Raw genomic sequence first — 17,356 nt, forward strand, 5'->3', positions numbered from 1 at the left:
CTAAGGACCACATGTACTAATATGTGGCATGCAGTGTAGTGCGTAGAGTGTGTGTAGAGTAGAGTTTGCAGGTTCATTCAGGTGCAGATGTGTCTACAGAGTGCTCTTTACAGTAAACATGTTGGAAAGTATTTTCAGATACTGTGTTCTTGTCAATCTTGTGCTCTTCCTCCCAATGTTCTCTCTTCTCTCTGGATGTGTGTTTTTTTTTCCTGTGTGTATGTGTGTGTGTTTCTTAACTCCCCTGTATTCTTCTTGCAGCGGGCGCATTCATTATAAGGACATGTACAGTTTATTACGAGTTATCGACCCGCCTCTCGGCTTAGGCAAGAAATGCCCCCATAGGGTGGCCTGCAAGGTTTGACTTCCATTCAAACAAAATCTCTCAACCACACTTGCTAGCCACAGCATCCAGGAATGGAGTGAATGTCGCTTTATTTTATTTATTTTTCATTTCAATTTTACAACTTCTTTTCCACCATTATCGACTTGCATTCTAAACTGCTGTGAGAATGTGCGGGACAATGCAGACACCCAGGGGAAGCATGTGAAATGCACTAAGTGAACTGGGGGGGGGGGGTGGATCCACATTAAGAAGTTTTACCACTTTTGTAAATTTTGTTTTTGAGATATGGAATTTTTTTTTCTCTCTTGAATATTCTTTTCTTTTGCTTGGAGCTATGGCTATAATGAAGCAAGCTACGGTCGCTCACTGTAGTGTTGCATTGTTCTTGGTTTTTTGGGGGTTGGGGGAAAGACAGAAACTGCATTGACACCCCTTCCTCCTCCTCCTCCTCCTCCTCCTCCCCTCTCCTCGGGCCGAGCAGCAGCAGCTTGGTGCTTGCTGTCAAGCTCTGCCTTGCTCTTCTGTGCAAACACACACACGCACACACACGCACACACACACACACACACACAGGGCTTGTGCCTTTATTGTCTTCTGCTACTATAAGAGAACATTTAATTCTCAAATTCCAATCCTCTTGTTGTCTCCCCTCCCTCTGTCATTTACTCCCTCTCTTTTTTGACTTGACTTGAGTACTGTAGCTCATAGAGAAGCCACGCGGCCAAATCAGCCCAATAACCTTGTCTTTCTGTTGTTTTGTTCTTCTACTTTGTTTTGGTCTTTTTCTCTCTTTTTCTCTCTCAGTCTCTGACACTGTGATCCTCTTCTCTCTTTTCACTTCTACCCTCTAATCAATCGTCTCCTCAATCTCTCTTTTTTTTCTCCCAACTCCTCCCCTCTTGTCTCTCTCCCTCTCTCAATATCTCCATCTCTCCCTTTTTTTTGTGCTGTTGTTAACTGGGTGATGGCACTGGCTGATGATGCAGTGGCAGGATCAGTTGCAGGGAAATGTATGACATGCTGAGGCACATGAGTCCTCCACTAGGCCTCGGGAAGAGGTGTCCAGCACGGGTGGCCTACAAGGTCAGAAAGGACCTCATCTTCACCCGAGTCTCCTATGGGTGTCGGGGGAGGGGGGGGGGCTTTGGGGGTCCAGGAGGGAGGGGCCAGGGATTTAAGCGCTCAACGTGGTGTAAAATTTAGTGTCGTTGTTTCTTTAGTTCTGTTTCTGTTTCTTTTCGTGGAAAGTGGGGGTGGGCTGGTCGGTGTTGTGGCGTTGTGTGGTGGTGTGGGACTGGTGGGGTGGGGGTAGCAAGACAATTAGGGTGAAGGGTTAGGCGGGGGTGCGTATCCACAGGAGGGGACGAAAAGAGGGACCTTCTCAGCTCGTTTGCGCCGTGTACGACAGACACACAAGCTCACTTACACAAACATGACGAAAGCCACGCACATTCAAATCCACAGTGTCATTTGTAAGAGTATACACCAACGCAGTTATTCAAACATCTATAGCTACAACAAGCATTAAATATATGAATTAATTAGGCACACATTTCACTCATGTAGACACACGTACTCCGACACAGAAACATGCGTGTGCAGCAGGGCTTGGAAGGTCCGCTAGACTTACGTCCTCTGACTCGTTCCGTCCTGTGGATGGGGCAGACACACACACACACACACACGCACACACACACACACACACACACACAGAGAATTAAGTCTACCTACACATAGATATTATCTGTTATTTCTAATGGTAGAGAGAGCAGAGGGGCTTGTCTCAGTGATGTGTTTTCCTCAGAGAGCCTTTGGTTGCCATACAGAAGCAGTTCTTTTTCTGTCACCCTTCATGTAGCAGCTCCAAGCCCCCAAGCAGTCTTTTTCTATCTGCAAGTCCAATCTTCTCTTTGTCCTTTGGTTCTGTCGTCAATGCAGTTCTATTCTGTTTCCAGCCCCCCCCCCCCCCCCTCATCTCTGCATATTGCTCCCCTCCCCACACATATACACTCCCTCACCTGCCTTCTGCATGGCCGATAACCACCACCACCACCACCCCCATGCACAGAGCCCTGTCTGTCAAATAGTCTGCACAGACACAATAATCTCAGACATATTGTTATCCGAATAGAAACATACAGAATGATAACAACTTAACCTCTATGTTGCCACATGTTCCTGTAACTCCTCTTGCGAACGACGTGACGGTCTCATGAAACATCATTGGCAGATCACTGTGAGCCTCAGGGGGCAGCCGGCCAAACAGCCTGTAGGCACAGGAGATCACTCCCATCGCTAACCATTGCTTTACCCAACTCCCCTCTTCTCCTCCAGCAGACCTGGGGCAAATAGTGCCGACATTTCATACTATTTACGGTTCCATATGGATCAGGCTTAAATACAAGTGCAATTCAAGTAAGGTATACCACCGTCTAAGGTTATTTTCTTCAAAAAAAAAGTTTCCATTCATGATGTCCACTTAATTACACTGATAGAAAAAATAGTTGTTTCCTGTGTGGACTAGAATGTATTATTTGACCCAGGTCTTTTTTTTCTCCCAGCCTTACATTTGATGCTTTCCTTTTCTCCTCATCCTTTGGTTTTACCCTCAAACATCTTTCCTAAAAGCTTCCTCCCTGAATTAAAAGCTAGACACTCTATCCCCCTGCCCAACAACCTAACATGCGCTACATGCATGGTTTTGGCTTCCATCTCAATCTGACCCTTTTATAATTGCCACTGGAAGACTTTTCCAGAAGGCTGCCATCTCTGTGTTTATGCCTTACCCTCCCGTACCACTTTCCCTCAGCCCCTTGCCAATGAGAGAAATCCAAACGTTACCTTTGACCTTCCAACCAGTCCACAGAACAATGACCCATCTAGCTCCACTGCTTTTAACCTTCCATCTTCTCTGTCCTGAAGAGAGACAGCAGAGCCTTCAGGCAGGACCGCTTTCTTACAGACACCGAGAACTAAGTCTGGTGATGTTCCTTTCTTTTTTTTCTTAACTTTTTCTTTTGTTTGTCTATTTTTGGTCACATTTTCTCTTTACACGCTCCAGCTCATAACCTATTAACCTATTGATTTTTATTTCTCTATCATCTCTGTCCCTTAGGCTTTCCCTATCAGCTCTTATTATATCTTTTTTTCTGGCAGAACAGATATTTCTTTTCACCTCATATTTTCCACACACACCAGGATTATTTTCGCCTGAACAATCATTTTTACATCGTAGCACCAAAACAGCACTTCCATGGTGGCCATTTTTTGTTTCCTCTTCTTTCTTTTTCCACAGAATGCTGCTCTCTCTCACCTATTAACCCTCCAAGTCTGTGCCCATTTTCACTAATTAGACATCAGATAATTAGCGATTGAGCTAGATGCTCTATTATTTCCGCCAAGCCCCATCTTCTACAAATTTTCGTATTCTCTTCGATAACAGCCACGTTTAAAACAACTCACAAACTCATTTTAATGTCGCCAACAGAGGATGCTTTCTGTGTACGGCTGTGCAGCTGCTTGTCCTGAGAGGCATATTGCGTGTGCATCGCATGCTGCATGAGGGTGGGAGGTGCAAGAAGGGTTTGGGGGAATAGAGATTTCATGGATTAAAGGAGAGGCATTTAATTGGGATATGGGGGGGAGGCATGATATGCTGCATGTTTGGGTTGTCGCCGTCTTCTGTCACCAAACACACACGAATGTCACTCTGTCATCTGTGAGTTGGTGTGTGTCTTTGTACTGTCTGTTTCAATTATAAACCAACAAGACCTATAAAGGATCAAACCAATAAACAAAAAACACAGTGTTCCCCTTCCTTATATCGGCCCCTTGGTTGTTTTTTGATTATTGGTTTATCGTCTGGTCTCTGTTGTTTTCACTGTGAACCTCCAAACCCCCAGGGGGAGCTCTGGATCATAGTAGCGGCCACTCGGCCTGTTTCTTTGTTGAAGGCTCAAGATCGCACGTTTAACCAACCTGTGAGGTCTTTTGGATTTCAACAAACATGCATAGACAACATTATGGCTAGAAGATATATTAATTTATAAGTTGAGGGAAGAATCTGAAAAAAAATGTCTTAATTTAATACCTTAGCACTCACAGGTTCTCTCATGACAAAAAATCTGGGAATCCCTGAAAATTGTTTATATAAAATGTGCCTAATCTGACAGGAGCTGAGTCTGAGCCATTTGTTAAAGGTAGACAGACAGAGTGAGAGCCTGCTACAGATTCTATGCAAAGCTCCTTTAACCTCCTTTACCCAAACCCCTCCCTCCTCCCCACTCCCCTCTGTCACCTGGAGGTTCCACATACATACCACTCCACTTGCTTCCCCATTTTCTCACCACTCACCCTGATTGGCTCTCCCACAGAGACTGCTCCGTATGGATCTGCCTGTGGCCGATGACAACACGGTCCACTTCAACTCCACCCTCATGGCCTTGATCCGCACAGCACTGGACATCAAGATCGCCAAGGGTGCGGAAGGTTTGGAATCCCTCTTTCCTCCTTTACTCCAATTTTCACATGCTGTCTTCTCCTCTTTCCCTTATTTCCCCCCGTAGTGCAATTGCTGTCTGCTATTTCTGTGCTGAACCCAGAAACCTTCAGCTCTTCCTGATGCTTCTCAGTACAGCGTGGTTTCTATGGCAGTAGATCCTGTGTGTAACACGATGTGTGTGAGGCTGAGATCCTTTGGAATCGGGGTTCTTTCAAGTCCACAACTGAATCGCTTGTGTACATTTTTCAGTGCAGTTATGATTTGATAATAGCAATTAAGCTTACTAATGAAAATCTTGTGTTTGTTTGTCTGTCTTTGTTTTCATGTTTGTATGTCCTCTCTTATACCTTTTTGTATCAATCTGAATGGGTATGAATGGTTTATATCTATGACTAAACTGCTTTTTATGTACATTCCTGCGTGTGCCTGAATGTGTGTCCATGTTGGGCATGAATGTCCATGTATCTATATATGTGCATGCGCGTGATGGATGAATCTGCTTAGGTGGTATTGACAAGCACCAGATGGACGCCGAGCTGAGGAAAGAGATGATGGCGATCTGGCCCAACCTCTCCCAGAAGACTCTGGATTTGCTGGTTACGCCACACAAGTGTAAGTTGCAGAGTGTTGTGCAGGCGCAGCAATGTGGCTTGGATGCAGCCACCCTGTGTGCCGCCCAGTGCTCCAACGTTGTTTCTCTTCACGCCACCTGAGGACCGCTTCTCTCAGCCAGTCTCTCTCTTACTGCTGCACCCTCTGATACAGCTGGCACATTAGCTCGCACATCCACATATATATATATATACACACCATATATATACACCTCAGATCTATGAAGACAAACAGAAGCACTGAGAAAGCACGGGCTGCACGGTATAGACACAGAACAATACACACAATAGCCTAACTCCTGTCTTTTCATTTAGCCACAGAATACACCCACCAGCCGTCTCAACCTCTCTGTGCCTCAGATCAGAGGGTGCCTCACTATAGATCAACCCTCTATAGACGTCTTTTCACTTCAGGGGCAGTCAGCTGTGTGCCCTAGGCTGGCTGTGCGTGATAGAATATAGTGTATATTTCTAGTCTTATTACACTGAGAGCAAATGCACAGGTGCTAATGCACTAGTTGCATGATGTCATAGTTGCTTTAGTTTGCGAAATGCATGAGATTTTGCTATCAGAATGTATTGTGCATTTAGCATCACATTTGCAAACAAGTCCAAAGAAGTCAAGATATCACAGATTTTATTTTCTATTTATTTTTATTTTTGTTGACGACTTGGTTAAATTTACGTTGATTCTTGCGATCACATGATTGCAGATTCCTGGATTCCTCGACTGAGTTTTGCATGATCTATATCACAATGAGATGCTTTGATTACAAGGTTTTACCTGTGACAAATATAAATGCTATATAAAATCAAATTAAAGTAAGATACAGTAAAGGAAAAAAAAAAAAAATCTGTCTGTGAAAAGACTATTTGCTCAATGTTGTGTGTGAGATGTTTCTCTGTTTGTGTGCATGCCTCACCCCTTTCTACCATTTCTCGCGCTCAGGGTCCATACCAAAAGGTCTAATCTTGCAGGGTAACTTGTCATTCTCTCAGCAGCCACAGACTTGACAGTTGGGAAAATCTACGCCGCTATGATGATCATGGAGTACTACCGGCAGAGCAAGATCAAGCGCTCGCAGGCTCTTCGTGATGAGCAGGTACTGCTGTCTCAAGGGGAATGAATAGCGCTCCACTCTACCTGCATCCGACCCTTTAAAGTCAAAGGCAGACTGACTGCACTGAAATCAAGGCTGCAGGGCTGTACTCCCATTCATATAAGCCCGGGCTGTGACAACCTCTGAAAAAAAGGACTGACATAAGGATGTGGACAGTCACCTGAAAGGGACTTAGAGGAAGCAAACGCTCATTCTCTAACAGCCAAAACAGTGCTGCCATCTGCTGGGCAAAGTTTATTACTCTTTGCTTTGACAGTCATTGTTAGTGTTGGCAGAAAAGAAATGCAAACAATTCATGATTTAAGATTTAAAATGCTAATTTACTCGATGGTTTATATCAAAGTGTAGCAGTTATTTAGCACTTTAGATTCAAGCAGGCTGAAGTGTTGTCAGAGCCCTTAAGGTGCCCATGCCTCAACAACATAGGAGCCCACATGAGGGCTTCTTTTGCTGAGCTCGATTCTTCCGTGTGTGGACTGATTTTAAAGATACTGTACCTCCTCACTCCCCATCACACATGCTCGTAACCTGACCTAAAGATTTGCATTTTGACATTGCTGCACCCTATACCCGTCAGGTCAGTGACAGAGGTGACCACCCTCCACATTCATTTTGCTGTCTTTCATCTTATTCAGACGATGAGATTATATCAGAACTAAAATGGAATGGTCCTTAACAGGTTTATGCAGCCAGCATGGACTACTTCAAGAGCTGCATGCTTCTGAGGACACTCCCCAACCTGATATTTCATTGCACGTGTAAAGATGCCTCCAATGTCTCTCAAACATCGGCACACTTCCGGAACCCTCTTTTTGCTTTCTCATGCACTTTTTTTCTCCTCCTCCTTCGTTCACAGTCCTCTGGCCACACACAGTGCTCCACACTCAACCTTTTACTTATCCCCCCCCCCCCTCCTCCTGTCCAAACACACTGTTCATCATCTCCTCTCCCCAGTACACCTGCTGCATTGTAGGCTGCTGCCTCTCTTGAACGCGGCAGCAGTACCGGCCTACCATATGTTGTATAGCAACACCCAGTGAGAGACCTCTGCAGTGTTTCATGATCCAAAAAATGTCATTAGTGCATCATCACACAACAAAACACATGTGTTTTACATGTTGTACATTATATTATATTTCGTGTTTGCACTCATTGACGGAAGGTTTGCCACAGTTTGGATTTGAGTAAAGGTAGAGAGAACTAAAGAAAGTCTAATTTTACAACATAACATTTGACATGCACTGGAGTTTAATTGTTTTCATCTAACATACATGTGTAAGTGGTGGTTATTAGGTGGTACTGTTGAGACCTTTTCAGTAGATGACTCGTAAATGAATGACAATGAACGTAGCGTTGTCCCCACATGCATTTCACCTGCTATATGTTCCCCTCCACAGGATTGTTGCAGTATTTATCTGCCATGACGTCTTTGAACGAGGCCCACTCTTTTATTTCTCCCCTTGTATATCGGTCTTCTGTTTCTCTATCAACGTTAGAGTATTTAGAGCCATCATCAGATGAAACCCAGAATGATTACTGATCATTCTCTTTAAGCTCCAGAGGGAGTGGGTGAATTCCACATCCTTATTGGACCTTACAAAGCTTTCTAATGGTTAGAGTCCTGGACCTGGAGGCCTCAAAGGGTTGGCAGGTCCCAGGATGCCCTTTTTAGGTCATCCATCCCTCTCTCCTGCTAGCTGCTGGGCATCAGTTGCTCAAGACTCCCTCCCCTCGCATTTATTCCACTTTTACCTCATTACTTCTTTTGCCTGACCTCGCTTCAGCCGACAAGCCCCCTCTCTACCTGCCCTCTGTTCCCTGCTCTGCCCCCTCTCCCTCCATTTCCCTGTCAGTCTGCCTGATAGCTGGCGACGGCCATGTTGTATATCTCACACAGAATCGAACGCCATTACTGTTTCAGCGCGTGGAGCCTCCTTCCCCCACCCAGGATGGGGGTCCGGGACTTAACAGCGCCCTCCCTCCACCTGAGACAACGGAGACTGTCGACAGCCTGTGAGTTGGATCTGGTTGTCTTGTTTCACTTGACAGGAAGTGGTTTGTGGAAAGCAGACCAATTAAGGAAGGTGTGTCTGGGATGGTGTGTGTCATAGGCCGGTGGAGGGGGGGGTCCCGGAGAGCAAATCATGGGTCACGGCTCGTGCTCAGGAGATGTCCCAGAAGGTCGGCAGCTGGAGCCCTGAGGATGGCCTGGGACGCATGAGCAACTCTCAGGTAGAAAGCGCACACATGCACACAGCCAGGACCGCATCCAGCAGCACTCACACACGATACCAATAAAATACATCTTTGTCGTACACCAAGTTGGTGTGGACAAGTACTCAGTCGACCTATTCAACATTTGTGTTTTACTTTCATATCATTGCTACCAAATGAACTCCCAAAGAAACATTGAGGACACGTGAATGGTAAAATGAACTACGATTTTCATGTAGTTACAGATTGCAAATCCATCTCCATTGAAAGATGTGTCCCCTTTATTCATAACCTCTGTGTGTTACATGAATTAGATGAAGACATAAGGACGTCGGGTTTGTATTTCCTTTCATTATAACTGAGGTTAAAGTAGAAATACAGCTTCCTGTTTCATGTTTTTACTCTCCATTCTAGTCAAATCAGTCTCAGCAATATGACCCTATGCTAAAGGTCCAGAGCACGCTTGCCAGCAGTTGAGAAAATAAACAACATTCTACTGCAGCACTGCTCATATTGTCCCATCTTTGCTGCCTTGTTGCCTTTATTGTTTCTACTCAGTAGGTCATTTCCATGTCCTATGATCTCTCCTATCTTGGTCTTTCAGTTAGCATTGACATGGCATTAAATCTTTCTTTGACTAGTTCCATCTCTCAAACCTGTCCTCTTCACACAATGTTTTATCTTACCGAATTTTCCTTCACCGTACATTTCCACATTTCATTCAGAGTCTATCTGGCCTCTGTCTTCAGAGTGGTTCATGTCTCTGTCATCATAAACCTCTCTGCTTGTAGACCTCCTGGAGGGCCTGACCGGTCTCTGTATCAGTCAGCCCTTTATAACATAGCCACTTCTCCATTACAATCCATAGAGGTCTGGAGAAGTTTACACTCAGGAGTTGGATAGAAGAGAGTGGCTGTCGGCTTCATTCAAACTAGTTTGAATGATAACCTACAGTTAGATCAGGCAAATTAAATTATAAAGCACAAACAACAACATGAGATATTAGACAACAAATGCCTTTACAGGAAAAACACCACCCAAACACTAAAATGTAATGAGATGACAGACGGAGTCAATGAGCAGCCAGCACATGCTGCAGTTTTTTATTTTATTATATGTAATGTTTTATATAGTCTTTTTTTTTTAATTAATGAAATAGCTGGCACTCCATCTCTACTAATGATAAATGCTCAACTTAAACAACAACAAAAAAAGTGCCACACCTCTGTTGTAAACAGCACCAGCTGCCAGATTCAGCTCCACTCGTCAAGGTATACTCCAAACAAAGTAGAATTTGGCTTATTTGCGCCGGGGAATTTGCTTGGTATCACCTGGAAAAAAAAAAGGCCGCATTTAGACTTGATACCTGCAGTTTGTGTAAACCAACCAAACAAAGTTGTTTTTACGCAACCCGTGTACCGCCTACATTGCATCAGCGCTTGCACCTGGCCAACACTGTCATGTGATCACTTTTGTTTTTCACATGTCCTTTGGGCTGCAAATGCGTTTCCCTTCAAATCCATTCCTGCTCTGACTCACAAGCTCCTCCGTCTGGCATCGATGCCATTCAACAAAGAATCTTTGCATTTGCTTTACGCTCCATTTTTGACAGCAGCCTTCGCAAACGAGGAAATTAGATTTTATTTGGAGTATACTCATGAACTTAAGACCCAAACAAACGATTCCTTTTTTCATTCATTGCACAATTTAAAACAAAAACAAAAGTCCCTCCTCACACTCACCAAATTCTCCCACTGACTACTTTTACCTCTCTGAGACCCTCAATTCTCTGCTTTCTTTGGATAACAAACTTTCCCCACCTACCCCCCTACTCCCTGTCAGTGTTCATGGCAGCCGTCACACCATCTCCTGCTCTCCTGCTCTGTTTTCAGACGGTAGAGATGAGAGAGTTGGGGCAGGATGGTTACTCGGATACTGAGCACTTTCCACCAATGGAAGGCCATGGCAGGGCCGCTTCCATGCCCCGCCTCCCAGGCGACAACCAAGTGAGCAGCATTCTCACCTTTCCACTCTCTTTCTATTTCCCCCCCGCCCATTGTCTCTGTTCCTCATCTCCTTTTGTTTCAAAAGATCATATTCTCAAAGGTCTGACTTGTTGCTCAAAGATGTATTGCTGTGGTTACTCCAATCCATGTTGGAGAAAGTTTGGCACCAGGTCAAAAAGGGTTATCGACAAATTCCTATTACTCCTGGTGTGGTTCTGAGCAAAGGTTATCTTTTTTTTAAGCCAAAGAACCACCAATCACGTGACTAACTTTAAACAAGATATGCTGTTGTTACAATATTTCTGGCTAAAACATGGAAATGTTTTGCTGAAATGTTGACCTCCAGTCTTGAATTCAAAAGGACCACAGCAAGGCAAAGTGAGACCTTCTGCTCTTATCTCTTCTTCTTCTGCTGTTCTCGTCATCTCCTCCTCTCATCCTGCCTCCTGCATGGAGACTTTTTATCCGTGGGTGTCCCGTTTCCATCTAACACACTCATCCATTTTATCTTGTTTCATACTTCGGTGAGTGCTCTGGTTGTCATATGCACACAACATATTTATAAATACAAATGTGCACGCACACACACACACTATACATACATACACACACAATACATACATACACACACACTTCTCTGCCCAACATTGTTTCCTCTTCTTTTGTCAAGACCCTGATTACTTATATTTTCTTGATGTTTTTGGTACTAAACTGTCTTTTCCTTCCTGTCAAAGGTTTTGCCTCTGCTGAGCTCTTTGAATTTTGGGGGGTTTTGTTGTTTTTTTGTTTTCAACAAGGACTGGAACCAGCATGATATTGCGTGTTACATAAGTGTGTGTGTGTGTGTGTGTGTGTGTGTGTTACATATATGTGTGTTGTGTATATGGGTGTGTTCCGCAGTTCTTTCTGTACCCTGAAACTCACTCTGTTGTCTGTCGTTTGAGTTAAGTGTAATTGTGTGTGTGTGTGTTTGTGTGTATGGATATCCATTTTTACGTGTACTTTGCTGATTGTCGTCATTGCTGTTGTGACCGTAGTGCTGTTGTTTGAGCATTTTCATGGTGACCTTGTCTATATAACCCAGTTTTGGCTCCAAACACCCCCAGTCTCTGTGGTAAGTGTTTCTCTTCCACCTTCACTGCTGCTTGGTGTCTAATCAGACTCTCTTTCTCTGTCCCTCCTTCTCTCTCTGTCTTTCACTTTCCTCTCTCCACTGTGGCACCCCATCTCTTTTTGGGTTGAACCTCCACCTAACACTTTGGTATTTAATTGGACTCCACTTTACCCCATTTCTCTTCCATTGTGGATCAATCCACCCCCGTCTCCCTTACTTCTCTTCCTCCCTTCTTGGTTTTGTGTGTATGCTCCATGTGTGACCACACCTTTGGTGTATTTGTGGCTCTTTGTGTGTATGTGTGTGTCTTCTCTGTGCTCATACAGCAGCGGAGGAAAGGGAGACAACGTGGCAGTAACCTCAGTGTATGTACCCTGTCTTCCCTGTCTTGTCTCTCTCTTCCTCCTTCTTTTCTCTACCTTTCACTCTCTCTGAACTTCTTTTTTCCTCATTTGTCATTTCTCCATGTTGTCTCTTTATTATGGCAGGGGTTTTCTTTCCAATTGATTCGGACAACCTTTTTTTGGCATGACCAAATCGGATGCCAGCCCAGCTTCCAAACTGAACCCAGCGTTCTTAGCTTCTTCTCTCATGCACCTTAGTGCGTGTGGGTGCAGTGGGTTTGGAATTGGGCTGAACTCTGCACGTCCTCTGTCATCATCAACAGTCATGCCACACTGTCTCGTGGCCTCTGTATCTCTCTCTCTCTCTCTCTCTCTCTCTCTCTCTCTCTCTCTCTCTCTCTCTCTCTCTCTCTCAGCTGCTGCTAGTGCTCTGTTGCTCTCTGTCCTCGTGCCCGTGTGCTCGTCTGTAATAATGTTGTCAATGTTTCCCCCGCCTGTGTCCGAGTCTCCATTCACAACTGCATGCAAGAAATTTGTTGAAATGTGTTGAAGTGGGAGCGTATTTATGTGTAAGTGTGTGTGAGATGAGAGGAGTGAGGAATGATTTGATTTATATGTGCGTGTAAATTGATGTTGTGTTGTTGGGATTCTCAGTGCTAGTCCTATGAGGCCAGATAAACTGGTGTTAAATATACATCGGCCAACCGGTCACCTGTCTGGTGATTTGTCTAACACACAATAACTGGAAAACGAAAAGGATCCAGCACTGAAGAAGCCTGATATGGTTTACATGCCCAGGTCAGCAGCTTGTGGTGCCGTAGGCTTTTGTCCTGCTGTCCCACCTCAGAGTATGAAGCCTCTGCACTGCAGAGGATGCTCTCGTGTGGGTAGAGGACTCAGGACAGCCCCTATGTACCTGCATGGCTGGAGGAAAGTAGAGGAAATGTGTCATGTTCTGGGGTTTATGGGTGGTGAGGATGGAGTGCTGTTGCAAGTGGTACTGACATTTCTATCTCCTTTATTATTTTACAAAGCAAGTTACCGAAGCATGGAAGGCATGGCCGTTTGCCATCATCTCTTTTACTTTATTTCTTGTTATTCTTTTTTTGATCATCTGTATCGGGGGGTCGGCAATTACTACAGTTTCAGCCCTGAGACAGTTTTTCTTCACACTTTGTTGGCTGCCACATGTGCAATGGAGACATGTGCCTGTGATGTGAATGCTTAAAATATATATTATTTTATTCATCTTGAAACATACAACATCTATAACACCGTCATAAATAGTTTCATATTAAAAATTGTTTTTTATTAGTTATTACTCTGTGAATTTCATTAGACAGGAGCTCTTCACATTACATCCTGTTCAGTAGCCTGGTGCAGAGTGACGGATAGTTTTAAATATTCGATGGATAATTAAGATCTTATGCTGATATTTTTTGTAGGAGACAAATAATTCTGATGGAGTACCAAATCTGGCCCATGGGCTGCTTTTTGCCGACCCCTGCCCTATAATCTGTATACATTTTTGAAGTAGCATGACTGGAAAAATATTACTAATGTGGGAGTGTATGATTGGGGAGGTTCATTAGGGTTCAAGAAACGGATGCCATTCACACACACATACACATACACACATACACACAATGTCTCTTAACCCTCGCAGACTACACCAACTCGACAATCAAAGGAAACATCTCTCCCTTCATCTCTCCCTCTCTCTCCCTCTCTCTCCCTCCCTTCCTCGGTGGGTTCTCGCTTTCTCTCTCTCAGCCCATCAATGACAGCAGTCCCATGAAGCGCTCAGCCTCATCGCTGGGCCACAGCAGGTCTGGGCGGGGCCACAGGGACAAAGGAGGTGCAGACGACTACAACATGGAGTCTGTACCTGAGGAGGGGAGAACTTCCAGACATGGACACCGGCGAAAAGACCGGAGTCATCGTGCATCTGAGAGGTCCCTCTGTCGCTACACGGAGGGTGACACAGGTGGGAAAGATCACATGGTATCTAATGTCATAGCAATCTTTAGTGTTTTCCCCACACACCAATAATAACTTCATTAAACTCCACCATCAGGCCTGGGCACAGACCTGAGCACCACCACCCAGTCGGGCGACCTCACGTTCAAAGACAAGGACCGTGACAGAGATCGCGGCCGGTCCAAAGACCGAAAGCACCACCACCACCATCACCACCACCACGGCTCCGTGGACAAGGAGCGCTATGTAGCAGAGCGAGGGGGCGAGTTCGGACACAGGAACTCCCGTGACAGAGAGCACGACAGAGAGCACGACAGGGAGCACGACAGGGACCACGACAGGGACCACGACAGGGACCACGACAGGGAGCACGACAGGGAGCACGACAGGGAGCACGACAGAGAGCACGACAGGGACCACGACAGGGACCACGACAGAGACCACGACAGAGAGCACGACAGGGACCACGACAGGGACCACGACAGAGAGCACGACAGGGAGAGGGAGAGAGAAAGGGACCGGCGCTGGTCACGATCGCCCAGCGAGGGTCGCGAGTGCATGACGCACAGACAGGTGGGCTTCTGGGTACTTGTGTGCATGCGGTGTCTAGTTTGAAGCAATGAAAAAAGCAGTGATATGACCACATTTTCAGGGCAAGGGCCTCTACTCTGGCAGTAAAGGAACACTGTACTTTAGTGTGACGTTCCGATGTGGTTTTATTATGAAAGTTATCTGGGGGCTCTCTGGATAAGGTAAAGAAGTACTAACAAGGACTATAAACTCACTGTTAACCAGAAAGTATTTGATATTGTAATATATAGTTATTATGGGACTGCTGCCCTCAAATTAGAGGCCAAGACGTGTTGTTGTCCTTAACAACACAAAGTTGAGTTCAGGCTGGTAAAGATAGTATGGGCCCTTTATGTACATTTATATATACATATATGTTTGTTAAATGAAGTCACTGCTATCGAATCACTCTTCCAACAACCAAACAAATATACAAATGTATATTTGAGTGCCTGTCTGCTGTCCTTATCTGCCCTCCCTTAGTGTTTTTTAACTGCCAATGTTCTCTCATATTCCCTCCACTACCTTTCCTTTTATGGCATCCTCTCCAAACACATCATCTAAAACATTTCCTATTAAAATAGGAAACCAAAAGATGATCTGCCTTTGCTGAGAAACTTCTGTGACCGTTCAGCCTTATTTATTGATTCTTTTGAGTTATAACTTGTTTTACAAAAGCGAATTGGGAAAGAATTGTTTCCCCCCCAATTAACTTTTGCCTTAGTGTTGTAAAAAAATGGCTTTCTAGAACTTGATGCATTCATGTCCTACAGCTCACTAACAATAAGTCAAAGCCAAACCTATTTTGAGTATGTTTAGTCATCATATTTACCCTGTACCTCATCTGTTGCTCCGGAAATCAACCCTTTACCCTTCTTTTCTCCTGTTGTCTTTTATTTCCTTTCCTCTGCGTGACATGTTGCTTCTCTGTGTATGGTGCTGTTTGGAATCTCATCTTTTTTGTCCTCATCCTCTGGTCATTTCTTTCTTTTTTCTCCTCCACTCCACACACATTATGACTGGTGCTTTTTTTCTTGTTCTTCCTGTGGGTCTTGTTCTTGTCTTTGCTTTATTGCTTTCTCTCTGCCTCTCTATCTTGCATTCTTTATATTTTCCTCTGTGTTTGTTTCACACTCTATCTTTCCCATGCTCTTTATTCTACATGTTCTGTCGTTGAATTTGTGGTTCGTTCTTTTTATTTGCTTTATTTCACTTTTTGTGTAGGGCAGTAGTTCGGTCAGCGGAAGTCCCGTCCCCTCCACCTCGGGGACCAGTACACCGCGACGAGGCCGTCGACAGTTGCCTCAGACCCCGGCAACACCCCGGCCGCATGTTACCTACTCCCCCGTGGTCCGCAAGGCCATGCCCACACCACCTGCGGGGCCACAGGGCCGACCCCCAGCCCCAGCCCCCCGCCACTTTTCTCCTGAGCCTCCCCAAGGCCAGGGTCCTCCTCCCGCTGGCCCCCCAACGGCTCACCATGGCACCTCCCGCCAAGGTCATCATCCCCCACCTCGCTGGGGAGACACAGGTGGAGGAGGCGGCTCCGTGGAAGGGGACGGTTGCTTCTACAATCAGGACCATCATGAACCACCTGCCTATGAGCAGAGCCCCATGCAAGGTGGCAACCCCCACCCCCATTCTCTGGCCAACCACCCACTGCCGCCTCCCACACAAGCACAGCCACACAACCCCCATCCCCTCCCTCCACCCCAGCCACACCCTGTAAACAACCCACACCCTGTAAACAACCCCCACCCTCATCCGCCGCCCCACCCGCAGCCCAGTCGCACCTCACCTAGGACTGCCGGCCAAGCGCCCCCTCCCACCACCGCCCTGACTGGGCCTGTACAGGGCCAGATGCAGCCTGCCGCCCAGCGCCGCTTGCCCAACGGCTACCGCTCCTCATCGCCATCCACACATCCCCATGGACCCCCAAACACAGGGCCTCACAAGATCCCCCCTCCAGCTGGGCATCCTAGAGGTCCCCGCAAGGGCCTGCATGAACCCTACAGCGAGACGGAGGACGACGACTGGTGCTAGCCTCTGGGGACGGGGGAGGGGTGTAAGGAGGAAAAGGAAGAGATAGACGGACCACGAGATGAAGATAGGAGGCTCTGAGCCAGAGCTCTGACTGCCAAGGAAAACCATGAATTTTTCTTTCTTGCCTGTTCAGTGTTTTCCTCCCCCCCCCCCCCCCCTCCCCCCCCCCCCCCCCCCTCCCCCCCCCCCCCCCCCCCCCCCCCCCCACTGCTTGGCATGTCCTAGTGATGGCGGGCTAGATGAAGGGATAGGTGTCAGGATGAAGGGGGTGGAACAAGAATGCTGAGGCAGGATCTGGAGAAACAATTGGTGTAAGGGGAAACCGCCTCCATGTTCTGCTTGCATTGTTGTTGCATTCATATCTTGATGCCAAATAAGACCAACTCAAACTGCAGTGTCTCAGGATGCAAGCAGGACACTAGTCGTTGTGTGTCTTAATTTACGCCTCTGGCAACGAGCTACAGCCACTTACAAGATGTCAAGAGTTGCGACTCGACAAAAGACAC

At 45.9% G+C, this 17,356-nt stretch overlaps 1 protein-coding gene across 1 annotated transcript in view; it reads left to right on the top strand.

Moving 5' to 3' along the window:
• The window catches only part of cacna1aa (calcium channel, voltage-dependent, P/Q type, alpha 1A subunit, a), a 66,367-nt gene extending 49,517 nt beyond the window's left edge, over window positions 1–16,850 (top strand). Inside the window, exons 41-52 of the mRNA XM_076086210.1 lie at window positions 262–358; window positions 4,720–4,834; window positions 5,352–5,459; window positions 6,458–6,561; window positions 8,477–8,592; window positions 8,691–8,811; window positions 10,686–10,799; window positions 12,240–12,278; window positions 14,031–14,244; window positions 14,335–14,533; window positions 14,603–14,810; window positions 16,032–16,850. Coding sequence (XP_075942325.1) covers window positions 262–358; window positions 4,720–4,834; window positions 5,352–5,459; window positions 6,458–6,561; window positions 8,477–8,592; window positions 8,691–8,811; window positions 10,686–10,799; window positions 12,240–12,278; window positions 14,031–14,244; window positions 14,335–14,533; window positions 14,603–14,810; window positions 16,032–16,850 — 2,254 coding nt within the window. The remainder of the gene's footprint in view (window positions 1–261; window positions 359–4,719; window positions 4,835–5,351; window positions 5,460–6,457; window positions 6,562–8,476; window positions 8,593–8,690; window positions 8,812–10,685; window positions 10,800–12,239; window positions 12,279–14,030; window positions 14,245–14,334; window positions 14,534–14,602; window positions 14,811–16,031) is intronic.
• Window positions 16,851–17,356: the final 506 nt, after the last annotated feature.

The sequence above is a fragment of the Anarhichas minor genome, unplaced genomic scaffold, assembly GCF_050575085.1.
Source record: "Anarhichas minor isolate MPS153535 unplaced genomic scaffold, ASM5057508v1 ptg000007l, whole genome shotgun sequence".
NCBI lineage: Eukaryota > Metazoa > Chordata > Actinopteri > Perciformes > Anarhichadidae > Anarhichas > Anarhichas minor.